This window comes from Schistocerca nitens, chromosome 9 (genome assembly GCF_023898315.1).
Source record: "Schistocerca nitens isolate TAMUIC-IGC-003100 chromosome 9, iqSchNite1.1, whole genome shotgun sequence".
Lineage (NCBI taxonomy): Eukaryota > Metazoa > Arthropoda > Insecta > Orthoptera > Acrididae > Schistocerca > Schistocerca nitens.
The window spans coordinates 97,088,530-97,112,127 of record NC_064622.1 but is presented as its reverse complement, the minus strand read 5'-3'; the positions used below and the strand labels follow the sequence as shown (position 1 = coordinate 97,112,127).

Sequence of the window (23,598 nt, the reverse complement as noted above, 5' to 3'; positions counted from 1 at the left end):
TGTGGGCACTTTACGTTTATTAAATAGAACTCAGTCCCTCTTGAAAATTACGGTATCTTAGATATCTTTTTTTCAGAGGACGAAAATAATTTTCTTTTAGCAAAACCCAGATGGGCAGAAATGAAGAGCTGGATCTTGGAAGCCAATCATATCTACATCGAATCAATGATGTACGTCGATGCACGGATAGACGATAACTATCGAAAGGCTGCCGTACCACTTTACCGCTTAGGTAGACTCACATAAAGTTATACGAAAACTTCCTTTTTTTGTTTTACAAGTCATACGAAACCCAAACGGACTCTTGAGCGTACCAACAAAAACTGAGATCCCCTAATGGTGCATCAGAGTGAGTATTCTGTTGTGAAGGTAGTGCTATCTGCTACCACCAGACTGCCACGCAGAACACAAATTAGTTACTTTGAAAAAAAAAAAAATCACCCACTTTGTTGTGAACGATTTGAACATGACTGAGAAAAAAAAAGGCTTCTGTCCGTGGCGTAATCAGGCGCGGATACAGGAGACGGTTCTGCGACGATCGGGGACTCACAGTTCCTCCCCACCCCCTCCTCTCCACGGTCCCCCCCCCCCTCTCCCCAGAATATAATTTGCTGTTACTACCAAAATTTAATGTTCCACTGGTATGTTCAATTTTAATAATAAAAACAGTAAAATATTAAAAGTCCTTTACTCCAGTAATTTACACAATGGTTTTGATTTCTTGGAGGGGGTTATGACCCCCACCACCCTCTCCATATTCCCCCCCCCCACCCTTTCCCCTCCTATTGGACCCACTCTTGGCTGTAACACGTGCTAGCTTTTACAGTGACTGCCGAGAAAAAGAAGACTCATTTATTGACTTCAACTTTTCCGAAGACTAAAAAAGCATCTTTTGCGACATTGTTCATGGAAAAACGGCGTTCAAAATTAAAAGAAAAGTTTTTTAATAAAAGCAGTCTAGGATCGCACTTAAATTGTTAAAATTTAAAATTTGTTAATTAGGTGACCGGTTTCGAGCGTGGTGCTACCATCATCAGAGAATTAACGCTCCATGATGACGGCTTCAGTGAGAGTGGCTAGGAATAGTGTTTACCGGCGCTAAATAGAGGGCTGCTGGTCGCTACACTTTCTAGCCGTCATCGTGAAGTGTTAATTGTCTGAAGATGACGGTACCACGACCGAAATCTGTCACCTAATTAATAAATTTTGAATTTTAACAACTTACATGCGGTCCTAGACTGTTTTCATTTAAAAACTTTTATATTAAATATTTTCCTAAAATTTACCAAAACTTCTTAAGCCTCATTCCGCCTCGTCATTTCATAGAAAAAATTCGTATTTATTGATTAAAACACAAAGTGTGAATGTTCACGCCAACCGGTTTTTGGCCGGTGTTAACACCACAATGTACTGTAACCTCACAGGGTGAAATGTGTTCGATGTTCAGGACCTGCGAGCTTTCATGGACGAAGCGACGGACGGCGTCATCTTCTTCAGCATGGGGACCAACATCAAGAGTGAAGATATTCCGGAGAAGCAGAAGAAAGCCATTCTCAGAGTGTTCTCAAAACTGAAGCAGAAAATTCTGTGGAAAGTTGGCACGGAGCGCCTGCCCAACCAGCCGGCGAACGTGAGGCTGGGGAAGTGGCTGCCCCAGTACGACGTGCTGAGTGAGTACCGAAACTGTTCCACCGCTGCGTCCTTCCAGGTACGGCACAGAACCAGAGGACTGCGTGGTACAGATTTCACTAAAAAAGTGTCCAAATTTTCCATGTGACGGGTTTCGGGCCGGCTGCCTCTCTTCAGATCATTCGTTACAGTTACAGAGTAATCCGTCGGATGTGGAACTTATGTCGAGCTTGGACAGTGAGTTCTCATTTCACATTTCACAGGATACCCAGTAACTGTAACAATTTATCTGAAGATAGGCAGCAGGCCGGAAACCGGTCATATGGAAATAAAGAAAAGCGATGTGGGGACTCGAATACGTCCAGTTTTGATTGCAACTTTCACTCACTACTGGGTCCTTCCAGTCTTGTCGTTTGGTTGTAGCCAATAGACAGTGCGTTAGTTACAAAATACTTTTAAGTTTGCTTTAAGCTAATCTGCATTTGTTTATAAGAATCTAAAATCTTTGGCACAGCTTCTTTTATTAATAATATTCTCGTGTCAGTCAGTCCTACATAATCCCAAGAACGTGTTTGCATAGCACCATTAATGATCAAGGCGCACCCCAAACAAATTACTAGGACAGATTTATTACTAATAGTAGTAAAGTCATCAATCTGTATAACAATTTTAATGTTTCTTCCACAAAATGTTCAGCTATTTTCTTTCTCATTTCTTCTAATATGTGATCAGTAATGTTCGCACAACTAAAATTAGACTGTAGAATTCTCTCCATGTTCAACACGCTAGTTTCTTGAAGTTGAATGTCCTCAGAAAAATCAGAATGAAATCTTTTCATTCTGGCGTTTTTATAGACATTCCTAAAAGCTGTGTTAGTCGTTTCCAGCTTGTGTGTCTTTATTAACAAATATATTCTCAAATTGCATTGGAAATTTAATATTTCGTGATAATATACTTTTCCGCACTGCCAGTACGGCGAACTGAAGCACTTATTTTTCCCAGTTCGGAAAGAGGAAAATCATTTTATAGCGATGTACAATACCGGTTCGTACCGGCCCAACGAAAGTAGTGCGGGTAGTGCTGGTTCGCCACCCGAAATTAATCCGGGCACTGAACACAACACTTTCAGCAACACTGGTAGACGACTCTCAACTTTGCGCAAGGCATCAAGCCCAACTAACAGCAGAACAAAACTCGCAAATATTGAAATTAAAAAATCTTCTGGGTTGTTAGGCCCTGTCATATTTCTTCAGAAAATTGACGTTTCTACCCCTCTGCTGCGATCTTCTTCGGGAGATTGTAGTGTTTACTATAGATTAAACACTGTCAGAGACCAGTGTCGCCTTCTCTTATAATAGAGAGTTTCCCCGCGCTTCTGCTGGAGTACTAGGATTATTGGGTACAAATCTTGGGCTACCATTGGTGGTCCATCGTCAGTGGATAATAGATGAAGTTTTCCCGCGCTAATGCTGAAGAAGAGGGCTATTGGCTAAAACACCTGCGGCTACAACTGGTGGGCCAACGTAATTGGCTGGAAAAGGGATTTTCCTCGCACTTATACTGGAGAAGAGTTATTGGTTAAAATTCATCTTGCGATGTCAAGGCCGCAGTTCTCGGACTTTTACTCTCTAAATGTTGGTTTCCTTAGCCAGACACGTACGTAATTGAAATCGATGTCAAGGTCACAGTTCTCGTGAACAGTGACCTCGACATCGATTTCAATAACTTACATGTGCTGGCTAAGGAAATCAAAATTTTGAGAATAAAAGTCCCAGAAGCGATTCAAATTTCTAAGAACGCGTGTAACTTCATAGGGAGAACGGATACAGGCTTCCGACATCGTGGAATCAAGGAAGTGAATATGCGCCCGCGGTGTGCGAGCAACACAAACAACGCCCTGGAAGCCACCTCTGCCGACAATAATACACTCCTGGAAATTGAAATAAGAACACCGTGAATTCATTGTCCCAGGAAGGGGAAACTTTATTGACACATTCCTGGGGTCAGATACATCACATGATCACACTGACAGAACCACAGGCACATAGACACAGGCAACAGAGCATGCACAATGTCGGCACTAGTACAGTGTATATCCACCTTTCGCAGCAATGCAGGCTGCTATTCTCCCATGGAGACGATCGTAGAGATGCTGAATGTAGTCCTGTGGAACGGCTTGTCATGCCATTTCCACCTGGCGCCTCAGTTGGACCAGCGTTCGTGCTGGACGTGCAGACCGCGTGAGACGACGCTTCATCCAGTCCCAAACATGCTCAATGGGGGACAGATCCGGAGATTTTGCTGGCCAGGGTAGTTGACTTACACCTTCTAGAGCACGTTGGGTGGCACGGGATACATGCGGACGTGCATTGTCCTGTTGGAACAGCAAGTTCCCTTGCCGGTCTAGGAATGGTAGAACGATGGGTTCGATGACGGTTTGGATGTACCGTGCACTATTCAGTGTCCCCTCGACGATCACCAATGGTGTACGGCCAGTGTAGGAGATCGCTCCCCACACCATGATGCCGGGTGTTGGCCCTGTGTGCCTCGGTCGTATGCAGTCCTGATTGTGGCGCTCATCTGCACGGCGCCAAACACGCATACGACCATCATTGGCACCAAGGCAGAAGCGACTCTCATCGCTGAAGACGACACGTCTCCATTCGTCCCTCCATTCACGCCTGTCGCGACACCACTGGAGGCGGGCTGCACGATGTTGGGGCGTGAGCGGAAGACGGCCTAACGGTGTGCGGGACCGTAGCCCAGCTTCATGGAGACGGTTGCGAATGGTCCTCGCCGATACCCCAGGAGCAACAGTGTCCCTAATTTGCTGGGAAGTGGCGGTGCGGTCCCCTACGGCACTGCGTAGGATCCTACGGTCTTGGCGTGCATCCGTCCGTCGCTGCCGTCCGGTCCCAGGTCGACGGGCACGTGCACCTTCCGCCGACCACTGGCGACAACATCGATGTACTGTGGAGACCTCACGCCCCACGTGTTGAGCAATTCGGCGGTACGTCCACCCGGCCTCCCGCATGCCCACTATACGCCCTCGCTCAAAGTCCGTCAACTGCACATACGGTTCACGTCCACGCTGTCGCGGCGTGCTACCAGTGTTAAAGACTGCGATGGAGCTCCGTATGCCACGGCAAACTGGCTGACACTGACGGCGGCGGTGCACAAATGCTGCGCAGCTAGCGCCATTCGACGGCCAACACCGCGGTTCCTGGTGTGTCCGCTGTGCCGTGCGTGTGATCGTTGCTTGTACAGCCCTCTCGCAGTGTCCGGAGCAAGTATGGTGGGTCTGACACACCGGTGTCAATGTGTTCTTTTTTCCATTTCCAGGAGTGTATGTTGGATGAACATCCATCCTCGCTTGCTCTGCCTGTTTCGCTTCAAGCCAATGATGCGGGCCCACCAATAGCAGCAGGATTAATTTTGACCAATATCTCTTCTATGGCATAAGTGCGGGGAAAATCCGTTTCTGACTAATGACTCCATAAGTGTTTCAGGCAATAGCCCCCATCTTCGGCATTAGCACGGGAAAACTTCTCTTACTATCCAATGACGATGGCCCACTAATGGTAGCGCAAGATTTTTAACCAATAATCCCACTTCTCCAGCACATGCGCGGGAAAACTCTCCTTTATAAGAGGAGGCGACACTGGTCTCTGACAGTGTTCAGTCTACAGTGAACACCACAAGATCCTGAAGAGGATACCCGCAGAGGGGTTGAAACGTCGATTGTTGGAAGAAATATGACTCGGCCTAACAATCCAGAATTTTTTGACTTCAGTGGCAACAGTCAAGGAAGCCTGCAGACTTACATAGCAAATATTGTCTACTGACGTTAGCAACTGCCATCTACTCAAAACAGAAGACGCTTGTAAATAGTCATCTGTGTTCCAACGGTAATATGCCAGTGTTATGGCAATTGTGAGTCCACCTTGATGCAAAACATGATGTTATTTGTTTACTTATTTATTCCCCAAACTAGTTTCAGCGACAAATATCCGCATCTTTAGTGGATTCTTTAAATCTAAGACATGCAGAAAATAGCGAAGTTATACAAACACTGTAGCACATTATTACATTCTTACTATTCGTTTTTTGAAATATCGTTTTCTGTTGATACTTTCATACTACCTTATTTGTTGTACGTTGTAGCAGTATGATAGTATCCACAGAAAACTATATTTAAAAAAAGTTGTATAACTACGCTATTTTTTGCATGATTTAGATTTAAAGAACCCACCGATGATGGCGATATTTGTCACTGTAACTAGTTTGGTGGATAAATAAGTAAACAAATAACATCTTGTTCTGCATCAAGGCGGACTTACAATTCCCACATTGTTGGTTTTCTATGCAAACACGGACAAAATTGAAGAGTTCCAAGATGAACTTATGACACTGTTAAGTAAAAAGGAGATCAAGCAGCCCTATCGAGTAGGCTCCCTACTTGCGCCCCCCCACCCCCCCACCCCCGAGCCTTCCGCTGGAACCCTGCACCATGGCTATAATTATTTGAACACTCAACGACGCACCAACATTTAAGTTATTTGCATGTAATTTGGTGGTTTCCTAAGACATTGGTGATCGCCTTCCTTTATGCAATTCAACAAATGCCAGCTGTTTTTATGTCTAATTGCTGAAGTCCCATGTGTTACGAACTGGAGCTAACAGACTGAGAGATGGCAGCTGGCGAATCAGCTACTGCGTATGGCCGCATCAACTTGTGTGTGTGTGTGTGTGTGTGTGTGTGTGTGTGTAGGACCTATTTGTACAGTTCTGGGGCCGGGCGTCCCCACAGGGAGTCATTTTGATAGCTGGTGCTCCACACTGCTCTTTCACTTAAATTAACTTCGTGCGTAGGTCGAGTTATTACAAAAAGCTGCTCCGCATCAAATTTTGATCTCTGGTGTTGTCATTCATAGTTTCTTCTTCTTCTACATCTACATCTACATCTACATCCATACTCCGCAAGCCACCTGACGGTGTGTGGTGGAGGGTACCCTGAGTACCTCTATCGGTTCTCTCTTCTATTCCAGTCTCGTATTGTACGTGGAAAGAAGGATTGTCGGTATGCTTCTGTGTGGGCTCTAATCTCTCTGATTTTATCCTTATGGTCTCTTCGCGAGATATACGTAGGAGGAAGCAATATACTGCTTGATTCTTCGGTGAAGGTATGTTCTCGAAACTTTAACAAAAGCCCGTACCGAGCTACTGAGCGTCTCTCCGGCAGAGTCTTCCACTGGAGTTTATCTATCATCTCCGTAACGCTTTCGCGATTACTAAATGATCCTGTAACGAAGCGCGCTGCTCTCCGTTGGATCTTCTCTACCTCTTATATCAACCCTATCTGGTACGGATCCCACACTGCTGAGCAGTATTCAAGCAGTGGGCGAACAAGCGTACTGTAACCTACTTCCTTTGTTTTCGGATTGCATTTCCTTAGGATTCTTCCAATGAATCTCAGTCTGGCATCTGCTTTACCGACGATCAACTTTATATGATCGTTCCATTTTAAATCACTCCTAATGCGTACTCCCAGATAATTTATGGAATTAACTGCTTCCAGTTGCTGACCTGCTATTTTGTAGCTAAATGATAAGGGATCTATCTTTCTATGTATTCGCAGCACACTACACTTGTCTACATTGAGATTCAATTGCCATTCCCTGCACCATGCGTCAATTCGCTGCAGATCCTCCTGCATTTCAGTACAATTTTCCATTGTTACAACCTCTCGATACACCACAGCATCATCTGCAAAAAGCCTCAGTGAACTTCCGATGTCATCCACCAGGTCATTTATGTATATTGTGAATAGCAACGGTCCTATGACACTCCCCTGCGGCACACCTGAAATCACTCTTATTTCGGAAGACTTCTCTCCATTGAGAATGACATGCTCGTTCTGTTATCTAGGAACTCTTCAATCCAATCACACAATTGGTCTGATAGTCCATATGCTCTTACTTTGTTCATTAAACGACTGTGGGGAACTGTATCGAACGCCTTGCGGAAGTCAAGAAACACGGCATCTACCTGTGAACCCATGTCTATGGCCCTCTGAGTCTCGTGGACGAATAGCGCGAGCTGGGTTTCACACGACCGTCTTTTTCGAAACCCATGCTGATTCCTACAGAGCAGATTTCTAGTCTCCAGAAAAGTCATTATACTCGAACATAATACGTGTTCCAATATTCTACAACTGATCGACGTTAGAGATATAGGTCTATAGTTCTGCACATCTGTTCGACGTCCCTTCTTGAAAACGGGGATGACCTGTGCCCTTTTCCAATCCTTTGGAACGCTACGCTCTTCTAGAGACCTACGGTACACCGCTGCAAGAAGGGGGGCAAGTTCCTTCGCGTACTCTGTGTCCAGCGGCTTTTCCTCTTTTGAGCGATTTTAATTGTTTCTCTATCCCTCTGTCGTCTATTTCGATATCTACCATTTTGTCATCTGTGCGACAATCTAGAGAAGGAACTACAGTGCAGTCTTCCTCTGTGAAACAGCTTTGGAAAAAGACATTTAGTATTTCGGCCTTTAGTCTGTCATCCTCTGTTTCAGTACCATTTTGGTCACAGAGTGTCTGGACATTTTTTTTGATCCACCTACCGCTTTGACATAAGACCAAAATTTCTTATAATTTTCTGCCAAGTCAGTACATAGAACTTTACTTTCGAATTCATTGAACGCCTCTCGCATAGCCCTCCTCACACTACATTTCGCTTCGCGTAATTTTTGTTTGTCTGCAAGGCTTTGGCTATGTTTATGTTTGCTGTGGAGTTCCCTTTGCTTCCGCAGCAGTTTTCTAACTCGTTTGTTGTGCCACGGTGGCTCTTTTCCATCTCTTACGATCTTGCTTGGCACATACTCATCTAACGTATATTGTACGATGGTTTTGAACTTTGTCCACTGATCCTCAACACTATCTGTACTTGAGACAAAACTTTTGTGTTGAGCCGTCAGGTACTCTGTAATCTGCTTTTTGTCACTTTTGCTAGACAGAAAAATCTTCCTACCTTTTTTAATATTTCTATTTACGGCTGAAATCATCGATGCCGTAACCGCTTTATGATCGCTGATTCCCTGTTCTGCGTTAACTGTTTCAAATAGTTCGGGTCTGTTTGTCACCAGAAGGTCTAATGTGTTATCGCCACGAGTCGGTTCTCTGTTTAACTGCTCAAGGTAGTTTTCAGATAAAGCACTTAAAAAAATTTCACTGGATTCTTTGTCCCTGCCACCCGTTATGAACGTTTGAGTCTCCCAGTCTATATCCGGCAAATTAAAATCTCCACCCAGAACTATAACATGGTGGGGAAATCTACTCGAAATATTTTCCAAATTATCCTTCAGGTGCTGAGCCAGGAGGCCTATAGAGACATCCAATTACCATGTCTGAGCCTGCTTTAACCGTGACCTTCACCCATATCATTTCACATTTCGGATCTCCGTCAATTTCCTTCGATACTATTGCACTTCTTATCGCTATAAACACGCCTCCCCCTTCACTGTCCAGCCTGTCTCTGCGGTATACATTCCAATCTGAGTTTAGGATTTCATTACTGTTTACGACTGGTTTTAGCCAACTTTCTGTCCCTAGTACTATATGGGCGTTGTGACAGTTTATTAATGAGAGCAGTTCTGGGACCTTTCTATAGACGCTCCTACAGTTTACTATTAGCACATTAATATTGCTATTCCCTGTTGCATTTTGCCTACTCCTACCTTGCCGCGTCTCAGGAGGCGTCTTGTCGGACCTAGGGAGGCAATTCTCTAACCTAAAAAACCCCCATGTGCACTCCACACGTACTCCGCTACCCTTGTAGCCGCTTCCGGCGTGTAGTGCACGCCTGACCTATTCAGGGGGACCCTACATTTCTCCACCAGATAGCGGAGGTCGAGAAATTTGCACCCCAGATCTCCGCAGAATCGTCTGAGCCTCTGGTTTAAGCCTTCCACTCGTCTCCAAACCAGAGGACCGCGATTGGTTCTGGGAACGATACTACAAATAGTTAGCTCTGATTCCACCCCGCGAGCGAGGCTTTCCGCCTTCACCAATTCCGCCAATCGCCTGTACGAACTGAGGATGACCTCTGAACCCAGACGGCTGGAGTCATTGGTGTCGACATGAGCAACAATTTGCAGTCGGGTGCACCCAGTGCTCTCTACCGCCGCCAGTAGGGCCGCCTCCACATCTTGGATGAGACCCCCCGGCAAGCAGACAGAATGAACATTGGGCTTCTTCCCCGACCTTTCCGCTATTTCCCTAAGGGGCTCCATCACCCGCCTAACGTTGGAGCTCCGAATAACTAATAAACCCCTCCCCCCGTGTGCCTGCTCGGACCTTGCTGAAGGAGCAGCCACATGTCCACTCACAGGCAGTGCGGGCGATGCCACACGGCCAGCCTCCACCTTTACCGCCCGCATCTCGTGGTCGTGCGGTAGCGTTCTCGCTTCCTACGCCCGGGTTCCCGGGTTCGATTCCCGGCGGGGTCAGGGATTTTCTCTGCCTCGTGATGGCTGGGTGTTGTGTGTGATGTCCTTAGGTTAGTTAGGTTTAAGTAGTTCTAAGTTCTAGGGGACTGATGACCATAGATGTTAAGTCCCATAGTGCTCAGAGCCATTTGAACCATTTTGAACCCACATTTACCCTCCGCCTCGTGCGCCGCGAACGCCGCTGAACCCGCCACTCCCCTTGGGGAGAGGGGGGCCCAACCGCGCCCGGTACCCGCGAAGATGTCTCGACAGCAGGGACAGTGGGTGAAGCATTTAACACCTGGGGTGTACCTTGCAACGCACCAGACCACCCCCCCCCCCCCCCCCCCCCCACTGCCGTTACACTCCGAGGCAGCAGCCTGAAGACGGCTGACCGCGGCCATCAACACGTTCAGCTGTTCGCGAACAGTGGCCAGCTCCTCCTGCGTCCGTACACAGCAGTCACACATCCTATCCATCCTAAGGAATCAATTTACTGAAGAGAGTTAATCAACTGCCCGCAGCTCGTGGTCGTGCGGTAGGGTTCTCGCTTCCCGCGCCCGGGTTCCCGGGTTCGATTCCCGGCGGGTTCAGGGATTTTCTCTGCCTCGTGATGGCTGGGTGTTGTGTGATGTCCTTAGGTTAGTTAGGTTTAAGTAGTTCTAAGTTCTAGGGGACTGATGAGCATGGATGTTAAGTCCCATAGTGCTCAGAGCCATTTGAACCATTTGAGTTAATCAACTTTTAACTAGACTGCTAATTCACTAAAGGCGGCTGATTATTGACTAAATTGCGATTGCTAGCCACTTCTTGTAGAAAACAATGAAAATAGCACTACCTGTCTCTGGACTGTATTGAAAACAAACACTAGCACTACTGGCACTATGGTTGACTAAAGGGACTCTCTCTGACTGTATTCAAAACAAACACGAAATCTATGGAACACTATTAATAGCACTCGACAATTAAAGCTTCCTAAAAGCAAAAACACGCGGAAGAAGAAGTGACAAGTAAGAAAAATACAGTTAATACTTAAATTAAGCTAGCTCGCTGCACAGCAGACGTGAAGCAGACGGCGGTTAGGACGACACTTCTTCTTGTTATTATTGTTTCAAACCTCTTTACCTAATTCTAAACGGTGCTCTCTATGACGGATAAGAATCTGCTGATATAGTTTCATAGTTGTGAGATTTATCTGAAGAGAGACATATGTAGAGTAGATGAACGATGAAGTGTAGTGGTGTAAGTTCTTCCATAAATCAGAGACAGAACAGGCGCTGAGGAGCCATAGAAACTGGTACGCGTACCTAATATCGTGTAGGGCACCCGCGAACACGCAGAAGTGCTGCAACATGACGTGGCATGGACTCGACTAATGACTGAAGTAGTGCTGGAGGGAACTGACACCATGAATCCTGCAGGGCTGTCCATAAATCCGTAAGAGTACGAGAGGATGGAGATCTCTCCTGAACAGCACGTTAGAAGGCATCCCAGATATGCTCAATAATGTTCATGTCTGGGGAGTTTGATAGCCACTCAGAAGAGTGTTCCTGGAGACACTCTGTAGCAATTCTGGACGTGTGGGGTGTCGCACTGTTCTGCTACAATTCCCCAAGTCAGTCGGAATGCACAATGTGGACGCAGGTTACCAGACAGGATGCTTATGTACTTGTCATCTGTCGCAGTCGTATCTAGACGTATCAGCGGTCCCATATCACTCTAACTCCACATGCGCCACACCATTACAGAGCCTCCACCTGCCTCATCAGTCCCCTGCTCACATGCAGAGTCCATGGATTCATGACATTGCCTCCATACCTGTACACGCCCACGCTCGATACAATTTGAAGCGAGAGGCGTCCGACCAGGCAACATGTTTCCAGTCTTCAACTGTCCAATGTCGTGTTGACGGTCCCAGGCGAGGCTAAAGCTTTGTGTCGTGCAGTCATCAAGGGTACACGAGTGGGCCTTCGGTTCCGAAAGCCCATATCGATAATGTCCCGCTGAATGGTTCGTACGCTGACACTTGTTGCTGGCCCAGCATTGAAATCTGCAGCAAAGTGCGGAAGGGTTGCACTACTGTCACGCTGAGTGATTCACTTCACTCGTCATTGCTCCCATTCTTCTAGGATCTGTTTTCAGGCCGCAGCGATATCGGAGATTTGTATTTTACCGGATTTCTAATATTCACGGTACACTCATGAAACAGTCATAAGGAAAAATCCTTACTTCATCACTACCTTGGAGATGCTGGGTCCCATTGCTCGTGTGCGGACAATACGTTCTAAGTCACTGAAATGTCGATAACCTGCCATTGTAGCAGCGGTAACCGATCTAGGAGCCAGACAATTGTTGTCTTGTATAGGCGTTGCAGACCGCAGGATCGTTTTCTGCTGGTTTACCTGTCTCTGTATTTGAATACACATGCCTATACCAGTTTCTTTGGCGTTTCAGCGTATATACACTACACTCCTGGAAATGGAAAAAAGAACACATTGACACCGGTGTGTCAGACCCACCATACTTGCTCCGGACACTGCGAGAGGGCTGTACAAGCAATGATCACACGCACGGCACAGCGGACACACCAGGAACCGCGGTGTTGGCCGTCGAATGGCGCTAGCTGCGCAGCATTTGTGCACCGCCGCCATCAGTGTCAGCCAGTTTGCCGTGGCATACGGAGCTCCATCGCAGTCTTTAACACTGGTAGCATGCCGCGACAGCGTGGACGTGAACCGTATGTGCAGTTGACGGACTTTGAGCGAGGGCGTATAGTGGGCATGCAGGAGGCCGGGTGGACGTACCGCCGAATTGCTCAACACGTGGGGCGTGAGGTCTCCACAGTACATCGATGTTGTCGCCAGTGGTCGGCGGAAGGTGCACGTGCCCGTCGACCTGGGACCGGACCGCAGCGACGCACGGATGCACGCCAAGACCGTAGGATCCTACGCAGTGCCGTAGGGGACCGCACCGCCACTTCCCAGCAAATTAGGGACACTGTTGCTCCTGGGGTATCGGCGAGGACCATTCGCAACCGTCTCCATGAAGCTGGGCTACGGTCCCGCACACCGTTAGGCCGTCTTCCGCTCACGCCCCAACATCGTGCAGCCCGCCTCCAGTGGTGTCGCGACAGGCGTGAATGGAGGGACGAATGGAGACGTGTCGTCTTCAGCGATGAGAGTCGCTTCTGCCTTGGTGCCAATGATGGTCGTATGCGTGTTTGGCGCCGTACAGGTGAGCGCCACAATCAGGACTGCATACGACCGAGGCACACAGGGCCAACACCCGGCATCATGGTGTGGGGAGCGATCTCCTACACTGGCCGTACACCACTGGTGATCGTCGAGGGGACACTGAATAGTGCACGGTACATCCAAACCGTCATCGAACCCATCGTTCTACCATTCCTAGACCGGCAAGGGAACTTGCTGTTCCAACAGGACAATGCACGTCCGCATGTATCCCGTGCCACCCAACGTGCTCTAGAAGGTGTAAGTCAACTACCCTGGCCAGCAAGATCTGCGGATCTGTCCCCCATTGAGCATGTTTGGGACTGGATGAAGCGTCGTCTCACGCGGTCTGCACGTCCAGCACGAACGCTGGTCCAACTGAGGCGCCAGGTGGAAATGGCATGGCAAGCCGTTCCACAGGACTACATCCAGCATCTCTACGATCGTCTCCATGGGAGAATAGCAGCCTGCATTGCTGCGAAAGGTGGATATACACTGTACTAGTGCCGACATTGTGCATGCTCTGTTGCCTGTGTCTATGTGCCTGTGGTTCTGTCAGTGTGATCATGTGATATATCTGACCCCAGGAATGTGTCAATAAAGTTTCCCCTTCCTGGGACAATGAATTCACGGTGTTCTTATTTCAATTTCCAGGAGTGTATTTACAAGTTTAATTGAAAAGGAATGATGTATAATCGTACTATCAAATTTAAGAGTAAAGTTTCTGTACCGTTTAGGTAGGTAAACTCGTACGTAACATGGTTCAGATGTTTTGTAATGCCAGTGCCGATATATTGCCCATCGGATGGTTTGAGTTAATGACGTTATCTTGAAATTCATACTTAATCTGATTACTACTTATTTCCTCTTTCCAGAACATAAGAACACAAAACTCTTCATAACCCACGGAGGCCTGATGAGCATACAGGAGGCCATTTCAGCGGGAGTGCCGCTGCTGGGAATCCCGGTGTTCGGAGACCAGCAGGTGAACCTGGGCAGAGTGGAGAGCGACGGCTTCGGCATCATGATCACCATGGACAACATCACCGAGACCTCATTCGGCTGGGCGTTGTCTGAACTACTGATGAACCCAAGGTAGGCGCCTTGCGGAATGTCACGTCTCATGCTTCCTCAGAGTGACTGATTCATCTGGATCGCAGCACGGGGGTCTGAACCACTCTCCTGCCGTATGAAGGTCTTGAGTAGCGTATCCATTACTCATATATGTCCGAAAGAAGCGACACCAATTTGATCCTGCATCCACTATGAATCAAGACGCAAATGAATTAAAGACATCATATGCCAGTGGGCATTGATTTAATCCAATGCAATAAGTTCAAAATTTGTGCGAGACTGAGATTCGAACCCGTATCTCTTACTTTCTAAGCGCAGTGTCCGGATGTCTCAGTGGTCTAGTCGGCCTTAAGCCGTCGGCACACGGACCGTCCATCCGAACGTTGAGCGTTGAGCGTACCGAGTTTCTGACGTCACAGCGTGGAATAGCACTTTCAGGAGTCTTTCCGAACCTGCAGAGCAGTATCTGGTATGTCAGATATTCTGAGCGTGCGTCTGAGCGTTGACCAATGAGATGCCACAACGCCACCTACGTCACATGTACGCCGTCTCCATTCAGTACAGAGTTGTGAGGCGCCATATTGGCATTCATTTCAAGTCTATATGTATGTATGTCGTTTCTGAGCACCAGCAAATTGAGAATCACTGGAAAACCCGTTGTTAACTGTGTGATTCGTTCCGTATTATGAGAGTAGGCTGTTTGAAGGCAGTGACACACTGAAGATCCACCCAAACCGCATTGTTCTTGGTACAGTTTGTTATAATTAAATTTAAATTAGTAACATATCTACAATTAAGGTTTTCAGCAAGGTGTAATACAATATGATTAGATGTAAGTGGTGTATTGTTCATATAGCGTAATGAGTAGCGTCATTGTCCTGTTATACGTGGTTGGTTGGAGCGGCGTTTCGGGTCTTGACACTTCGAAATTTTTTTCCTAACATTCCCGTTTTTATTAGTTTCTGATACTTTATTATTAGTTTGAATATAAGTATATACTATCATATATCATGTCATGTAAATATAAGTTCACCTTTATTTGAGGGGTGACTTCATTCGATTGGCTTAATCTACATGACAGCTTGCGCTACTTGTATAAAGATATTTTGCTCCTTTTTCTTTTACACTACGTAATTCACATGTTGCAAAGATTCTGCTACTGGGTAGGAACAGTGATCAAGTAAGACTGACCTTGGGGTTTTAGTAAAATGTGGGAATGATGAAATAATGTTTATCTTATGCGGAGAAGTATTCCAGATTTGTTCCGCTCTGTTTGTAACGGAACTTTTGCAAGCCTGTGTCCTTATTGACTGGACATGGTAATTTCCTCTTCGTGGACGATGGAGGCAATGTGCGGCTTAATAGAGCTAACGTGGGAATTTTACGTCTCCCGTTTAGTAAACAGTGTGATTTACGAACTAGAAACATCCCTCAACTGCCGCTGGAGTGCTTTGCGATCGCGTATACCACGTTGGGGCCCACGTACCGTATGCACAAGTGCATCGTTTCTGAGCGTTCAGCAGCACGTTGAACTTGACATGCTCAACGTTAACGTTCGACAGCACGGCCCGTGTGCCGACGGCTTTAAGGCCGGTTTCCACTAGGGCTGCCGCGCGTCAAAACCGCGCGTCAGCGGCGTGGTTGCCATGGAAACGGCGTCAGCGGCACGGCGAGGCGGGCTCTGCGTCGCGGTTTGACCATGTCGAACCGCTTCCGCTGCTGCGTGCCGCGCTCCAGGTGCGCGCCGCCAATCACAGAACGCGCTGAGCGTGACGTCAGGTACGGAACCCCGGGCCACACGAACTTTCGCCGAACCGCTGGCGCGGACGCGGCGGCAGCCATGAAATACTTATCATCCGATTCCAAGGAAACGATTCGGTAGAAAAATTTGATTCTTGGGCATGTTACAGCCTGATATCTTCTCTCGATAAAGGACCGAATTTCTTTTCGTTATTCGTCGTGGTTACTTGCATTTACGTAAACCTTTACACGAAATTTTAATGAGTGTGTAGAGGTAAAAACGCATTGCGTGGACTGTGCGTACAGTTCATTTTAGGTAATACATTATTGCGTATGAAATTTAGTCAACATATCGAAATTGTTTTCAAAGCTGAAAGCAGAACGATAGTTATCACCGTTCTCGAGATATTGAATGATATGTCGGCGGATGGGCTGTGCGGTGACTCGCGACGCGACCGATACTTCGTCCTGCTCGTCGTAAACCATGTGGTTGTATCAACTGCAAATTTCGTAAACGGTTCAGAAATCGAAAAGTGTTTTTTTGCAAACGATAACTTGTAAAAAGTCATGTATTTCGTCACATGATAAATATCCTAAATCTGTTTATCTACCGAGATATGAAAGAAACTACAGTTTTTCGGAAGGGATAGATGAATTTTTTTAAACGGCATTTAATAGCATGTGGAATGAGAAGTTAACCCAGAATAATTTACTGGTATGTCATAAGATGAAATTTGCTAAGTATCTACAGCTATTGATTATTTCCTTTGGAAGTAACAAACGTTTTTTTTTTTTTTTTCTTTATCCAGTGTACTGTATTGGTTCAAGACGCGTTTCGCCTTTTACTTTAAGGCATCTTCGGTGGAATCTAGAATGATTCAGTTTTGTTTTGATATGTGATACTAGCAGATTATAAAACAGTTCTTATCTTTTTTTACGCGAATAACTGATTACTTACAGTGAATCGAGTTATTGGCGGACATCTGCGTTTCCCCTCACCTGGTCACATGCTTGAGGTTGAACTAAAACTTAGATTATAGAACATAAGCACATTTTCATGTTCTTTTTTTTTCTTCTGTCACTAGCTGTAGACATTTTACAGAAAACACATTTGAAGTCGTAACTACAGTGTGTTCACCTCATGTCCCTTCCTGTTTGGTTTGTTTATGTACATGATGCCAACCTAAAGAATTATATACTGAAAACTAACGTTTGTTTATTTCTATTCTCCTTATATCTGTATGTGTGTGTGGCTAGCCAGTGATAGTTATAGAAAGTTGAAAGTGAATGCAGTAGTTGTCAGACAGTGGTTGAAAGATTTGGTGTTCAGCTGATTTCAGTTCTGGTTTAAATGTTTTGTGGAGGAGTGCATGGAAGAGTAAATTCACTGCTTACATTAATAGATAAAATAGTAGAATAGCATTTCAACAGATGATTATTATCAGAATACTATCACCCAACCCCTTTGTCCTCACTCTTTGACGCTTCATAATATGTCCTGTCAACTTACCCCTCTTGTAGTCAAAGTTGTGCCATAATTTCCTCTTCCTCCTCTATTTAATTCCGTACCTCTTCTTTAGTTACACGATCCTGATATCTAATCTTCAGCATTCTTATTGATCACCACGTTTTGAAAGCGTCCACTGTCTTCTTGACAGAACTGTTCATCGCCCACATTTCACGTACATACAAATACCGTACTCCACACAAATACCTTTGTAAAATAGTACCCAGTCATTAGAATTTATATTCGATGTGAACAAATTTTCTTTTTCAGAATGCTTTTGTTGTTATTCACAGTCTTCATTTTATATCCTCTCTACTTCTGCCTTCTCAATTACTGCTTACCTTTCAAGTCATTGAAGCCTTAGAAATGCAGTTTGGTTTCTGTACAAGTTGTAGATAATCTTGTGGCCCTGTGTTTTATCGATGACATCTCCAGCGTTTCAAAGAACGTTTTAATTAAGATTGTCAAAACCTTTCTCTAAGCATGCAAATGCTATAAACACAGTTTCGCAGTTCTTCAATGTGTCTACTTAGCTAAGTGGTAGGATCAGTATTGCCTTGCGTGTTCAAACATCTCACAGGAATCTAACATTGTGCTTATGTTAGTTTGTACAACCCCTCCCCCTCTCCTCTCTACATATTCCTTCCACTTTCTAGCCTTCTCTCATTTGCTTAGTTCTGGCTTTGCCAAATGAGTTCTTGACCGTTGTTTCTCCTTTGAGCAAAGTTTTCTTTGTTCTTTCCCATTTTTCATTCCCCTATGTTTTCCAAGAGGAAAATCGCATTGCAATTTTGGACTTTCTGTTAACGTCATATTTAGACATTTCTATTTCCGATGGCCTACTTTATTTGCTACATTTTTATATTTTCCCTTGTGTCAAATTTAATATATCACGTTTTATCTAACGATTTCTACTGCACCTTCTTCCCGTTCACGTACTCTGCTTCATTCACCACTTCTTCTCTCAAAGATATCCATTCGTATTCTAGCGGAGTCCTTCCTCTGTTTCTGTCAGTCGTTGCATTACGGTAACTTTAAGATTATCGAAAAACTGTGGGTCTTGACTTATTCAAGTTCCATTTCCTTAATTTGCTATCGTTTACTGTCTCTTTAGTTGTAAACTGCAGCTCGTAACCAATAAATTATTGTAGGTTTGCGTCTGCACCAGGAAATGTCTTAGAATTTAAAATCTGGTTTCGAAAACTTTGTTCCAAAAATATATTATTCTTTCATGATTCTTAAGCAAGGTTCTGGCGATGATTACATTATGCTCTGTGCGAAATTCTATCAGGTGGCTTCCACTTTCATCCCTTCCCCCAAGCCTTTGTGTTCTTACTGTTTTCCTGTACATGCTACCGTATCACATTTTAAATTTTTGTCTCGCTTAACCATCTGAATAATCTCTTTTGTTGTACATTGTTTCAATGTGTTAGGAGATAGTGAACAATCATGAACGGTAGTCATGAAATCTGTTTATGGTGTAATGAGAAAACATGAATAATGAAATATATGAAAGAGTACATTGTACAGAAAATGAAAAATTGGTATGTCTTCACCCAACTTCGTCTTTCCTTCATGTAGGTGTAAGATATTGTTATTCAAACACACCGGTCGTTTCGGTGGGTCCCAGCCCGTACCTCAGTGGCTGTCCGTCATTGGCTACCGCTAGCGTCTGCCGCTTCCAGGTGGGAACGCCAATTCCGCGAGCCGCCGCGTCAACGTGGAAAACGCTTGCCGCTGCCGTTGCCGCACGCCGCGCTGCCGCGCTCTAGTAGGAACCGGCCTTTAGCCTGTGGAGCGGTGCGGTACGTCCTGGCCGCTCCGTGTCGCGTTTCCGGCTGTGTTGTTGTTTACCGCGCCACCATGCTAGTGTTAAGTGTTGTAGTTACGTTCAAATGGTTCAAATGGCTCTGAGCACTATGGGACTTAACTTCTGAGGTCATCAGTCCCCTAGAACTTAGAACTACTTAAACCTAACTAATCTAAAGAACATCACACACGCCCATGCCAGAGGCAGGATTCGAACCTGTGACCGTAGCGGTCGCGCGGTTCCAGGCTGTAGCGCCTAGAACCGCTCGGCCACTCCGGCCGGCCAACTGAGGTTATCAGTCCCCTAGACTTAGAACTACTTAAACCTAACTAACCTAAGGACATCACACACATCCATGACGAGGCAGGATTCGAACCTGCGGCCGTAGCAGTAGCGCGGTTCCGGACAGAAGCGCCTAGAACATCTCAGCCACAGCGGCCGGCTGTCGTTACGTTCCTGACATCCGATGGCTCTTTCATATCGGAAAGGCACGATCAAGCTGCAGTTAGACGCTACGTACTCTGCACCCAAGGCCCACGAAGTAGAGAGATTTTTACGCGACGTGATGCATGTTGACCCGAACGAGCTGCTTGGTATCCTCTTACCTTGTTTCCAGCGTTGTATATCTTAAGTTCACTGACGATGAGGCCTGTGACAAACTTCTCAGACGCTCGACGGAAGGTTATCGGTTCTGCCGCTCTGACGGAAACGTGGGTGTGGTGACATTAGATCGTGCTGGATTGGGAATGCAAAATATGCGCGTGTCTGAGCTACCGTTTGAAATTACAGCGGATTTGGTCACCCTTGCTCTTCGACCCTATGGCACACTCCTCGGCCACAAGACCGAAGAATGAAAGACCTTCGAAACTTACCCTGTCCTTAACAGGTTGTGACAGATCCGTAATGAGAATGAGATTTTCACTGTACAGCGGAGTGTGCGCTGATATGAAACTTCCTGGCAGATTAAAACTGTGTGCTGGACCGAGACTCGAACTCGGGACCTTTGCCTTTCGCGGGCAAGTGCTCTACCGACTGAGCTACCCAAGCACGACTCACGCTCCGTCCTCATTTTACTTCTGCCAGTACCTCGTCTCCTACCTTCCAAACTTAACAGAAGCTCTCCTGCGAACCATGCAGAACTAGCACTCCTGAAAGAAAGGATATAGCGGAGACATGGCTTAGCCACAGCCTGCGGGATGTTTCCAGAATGAGATTTTCACTCTGCAGCGGAGTGTGCGCTGATATGAAACTTCCTGTCAGATTAAAACTGTGTGCTGGACCGAGACTCGAACTCGGGACCTTTGCCTTTCGCGGGCAAGTGCTCTACCAGCTGAGCTACCCAAGCACTACTCACGCCCCGTCCTCACAGCTTTAGGAGACGAGGTACTGGCAGAAGTAAGGCTGTGAGGGCCGGGCGTGAGTCGTGCTTGGGTAGCTCAGATGGTAGAGCACTTGCCCGCGAAAGGCAAAGGTCCCAAGTTCGAGTCTCGGTCCGGCACACAGTTTTAATCTGCCAGAAAGTTTCAGATCCTTAATGAATTGCACCGCCATATACCTTTGTATCTCACGATAGCTGGTTGCAGGGCGACGGAGGACCTACTCCGGATGTGGCCAGGTAGGAGACATGCTTACCGAATGCCTGCAACGCCGTCTCGTGCAGACGCTCTCAGCCGATCACAGTCAAGTGTCGATAGCGACCTCTATGCCGATTACGTATGTTGCGGCGGCAAGACGGGAGATGCCAGCTGTCTATGAGGACCCTTCTGTATTGGCGCAATCCTCGGAGACCCCTGCAATGGCTCCTCAGGATCTCCCCGCACCTTCCAGCGCCGATGCTTCTGTTGTCCTCTCGTCGAGCCCAGGCGCATCGCTACAACAAGCCGACGGTGCGGTGGAAGTTGAAGAACAGGATGCAGCGTCCTTCCCCTGCCCTACACCGGAAACAGAGGCGAGAGAGCGTAAACAGAAATCGCCAAAGCGCCATAAGAAACGGCGCATAACAACCAATGCAATAAAACAGACCGAGACGGCAACGATGGATGATGAGGTGCATCAGCCGATAAACCGTTCCGACACGGGCGATACTAACGTACCACAGGGCTCGACGACTTCTCCCGCTACCGGTGGGTCTGCGCACTGGGGGGATGCGGGAGATTACCGAAGCCCCGACTTCGGTGATGCACCCACGACTACGTCTGCCTCTCGAGACACAGTGGGAGACTGGGCGCAGGAGATGGAGATGCAGGATGCGTCTCAGGACCCTGACGATGCACCGATGCCGCTGGCAGCGTCTACGTTGCCGGCGACAGACGCCTAGGCCGACACGACCCACACCAGTCGCTTCCTATCTCTACGCCATAATGACGCTCCGCACCACGACCACTTCGCACCTGTAATACCAAGGACACCCTCCGTGACTTGATGGAACGGGCATACCACCTCACCACGGTCAGTGTCAACGGCGTTACTTCTGCTGCAGATCTGGATGTTGTTTTCCTTCAAGAAGTCCGATCAGGACTTTGTATCGATACCTACGGATATGACGCCTATACTGTGCCTTCAGATGTTGGTGGCAGAGGTACGGAAATTCTACTGAGGGAAGGGATTATGGCAACTGATGTCTCCTATTTACCGTCGGCCCGCGTGGTCGCACTCACGATTGGTACAGTTCGTCTGGCGAGCCTGTATGCTCCTTCCGGCACCGACAGAAGGAGAGAACGCCGCACCTTTTTTGAAGAAGACTTAGCTCTGCTCTTCTAGGGCAATGCCGACCACTTGGTAGTAGGCGGAGATTTCAATTGTGTGCTCAGACCATTCGACCAGGTGCCGCACTATACCACCTGCCCAGCACTTCAGGCACTTGTAAAGGACTCGGCTTTGTTGGACACTTGGGTCATACAGCACGGCGACCGAAAGGCATACACCTACTTTACTGGTCATTCTGCGAGCCGTTTGAATCGAGTCTATATCATAAGCGTCCTGCGTTCGGCAGTAGTCGTCGCTGAGATGTGTCCGGCAGCATCCACGGACCACCTAGCGTATGTGTGTACTCTCACCCTCCCCCCGCCAACGCGTCCGACGAAGTAGAGATCCGTGGTTCCTCAATGTGGTCCTTCTTGATGAGGTAAATTGCAGACGCGAAGTTGAGTCCACATGGAGCAAATGCCACTGGCGGTTACCCGCCTACGGTTCCGTACTTCAGTGGTGGTTACGGTGTGTCAAATCCGCCTTGTGCCCAACATTAGCCAACTGTGGACCAGATAGAGCTCGCTAGTGTACCGGGAACACTGATTTCTACCACACTGCGCTCCGCGAACTGGCTGTGCAATCGCCGACGCCGGAACGACAATCGGCAGAACACCACGTCAAAGCACAGAAGCTACGTACCACCGCCGCACGTGTCGCGGGTGTGCGGGTGCGAGCGAGGATAACTGATGATGTTAGTGGAGAACGACCTTCCCTCCACCATATAATTCAAGATAGAAGAAGATGCAAGAGGCAGTTCATTACGGAGGTCGAGACGGAGGATGGACGACGAGTTGCCACGCAAATGGACATCGTCCGAGCGTTCACACAGTCATAAACACTTCTCTACGAGCGAGAGCACAAAATGGATGCAGGAGTCAGGGAAGTCCTATCCGACCTACCTTTCTCTCTGAACCCGCAAGATGAAGCCACGCTCTTGTCGGAGGTGACTTTGGAAAAACTACGAGAGGCTATGCTGTGCGGTGCTTCCAATAAAACGCTAGGCCCTGACGGATTACCTCTTGAATTTCACAAAAGGTTTTTTGATCTCATGGGCCCAATGTGGGTCAGGATGTACAAAGAACTCCTGAACCCCGATTTTCAGGTACGATCTGAATTCACTGAGGGTCTCTTGATTCTGGTGACCAAACCCGGAGAGGGCTTTCGCGCACTTGATTTTCGCCCATTGACAATGTTAAACTTCGACTACAAGCTGTTGACACGCATCCTCCGTGAGAGGCTCAAATCTACGGTTATGACGGCCATTCACCTGATCAAACCTGCCTCGGAGGCGACACTAATGTGTTTACGACTTTAAGCACCTATAGAGACGTGGTGGCGCACATGCAAACATGCCGCCTCCACGGCGCTCTTGT

The 23,598-nt window shown here is 47.0% G+C and overlaps 1 protein-coding gene across 1 annotated transcript in view; it reads left to right on the top strand.

Annotated features, from left to right (window-relative positions):
- The window catches only part of LOC126203613 (UDP-glycosyltransferase UGT5-like), a 142,919-nt gene that overhangs the window by 99,156 nt on the left and 20,165 nt on the right, over positions 1–23,598 (top strand). Inside the window, exons 4-5 of the mRNA XM_049937980.1 lie at positions 1,448–1,670; positions 14,222–14,441. Of these exons, the coding sequence (XP_049793937.1) occupies positions 1,448–1,670; positions 14,222–14,441 (443 nt within the window). The remainder of the gene's footprint in view (positions 1–1,447; positions 1,671–14,221; positions 14,442–23,598) is intronic.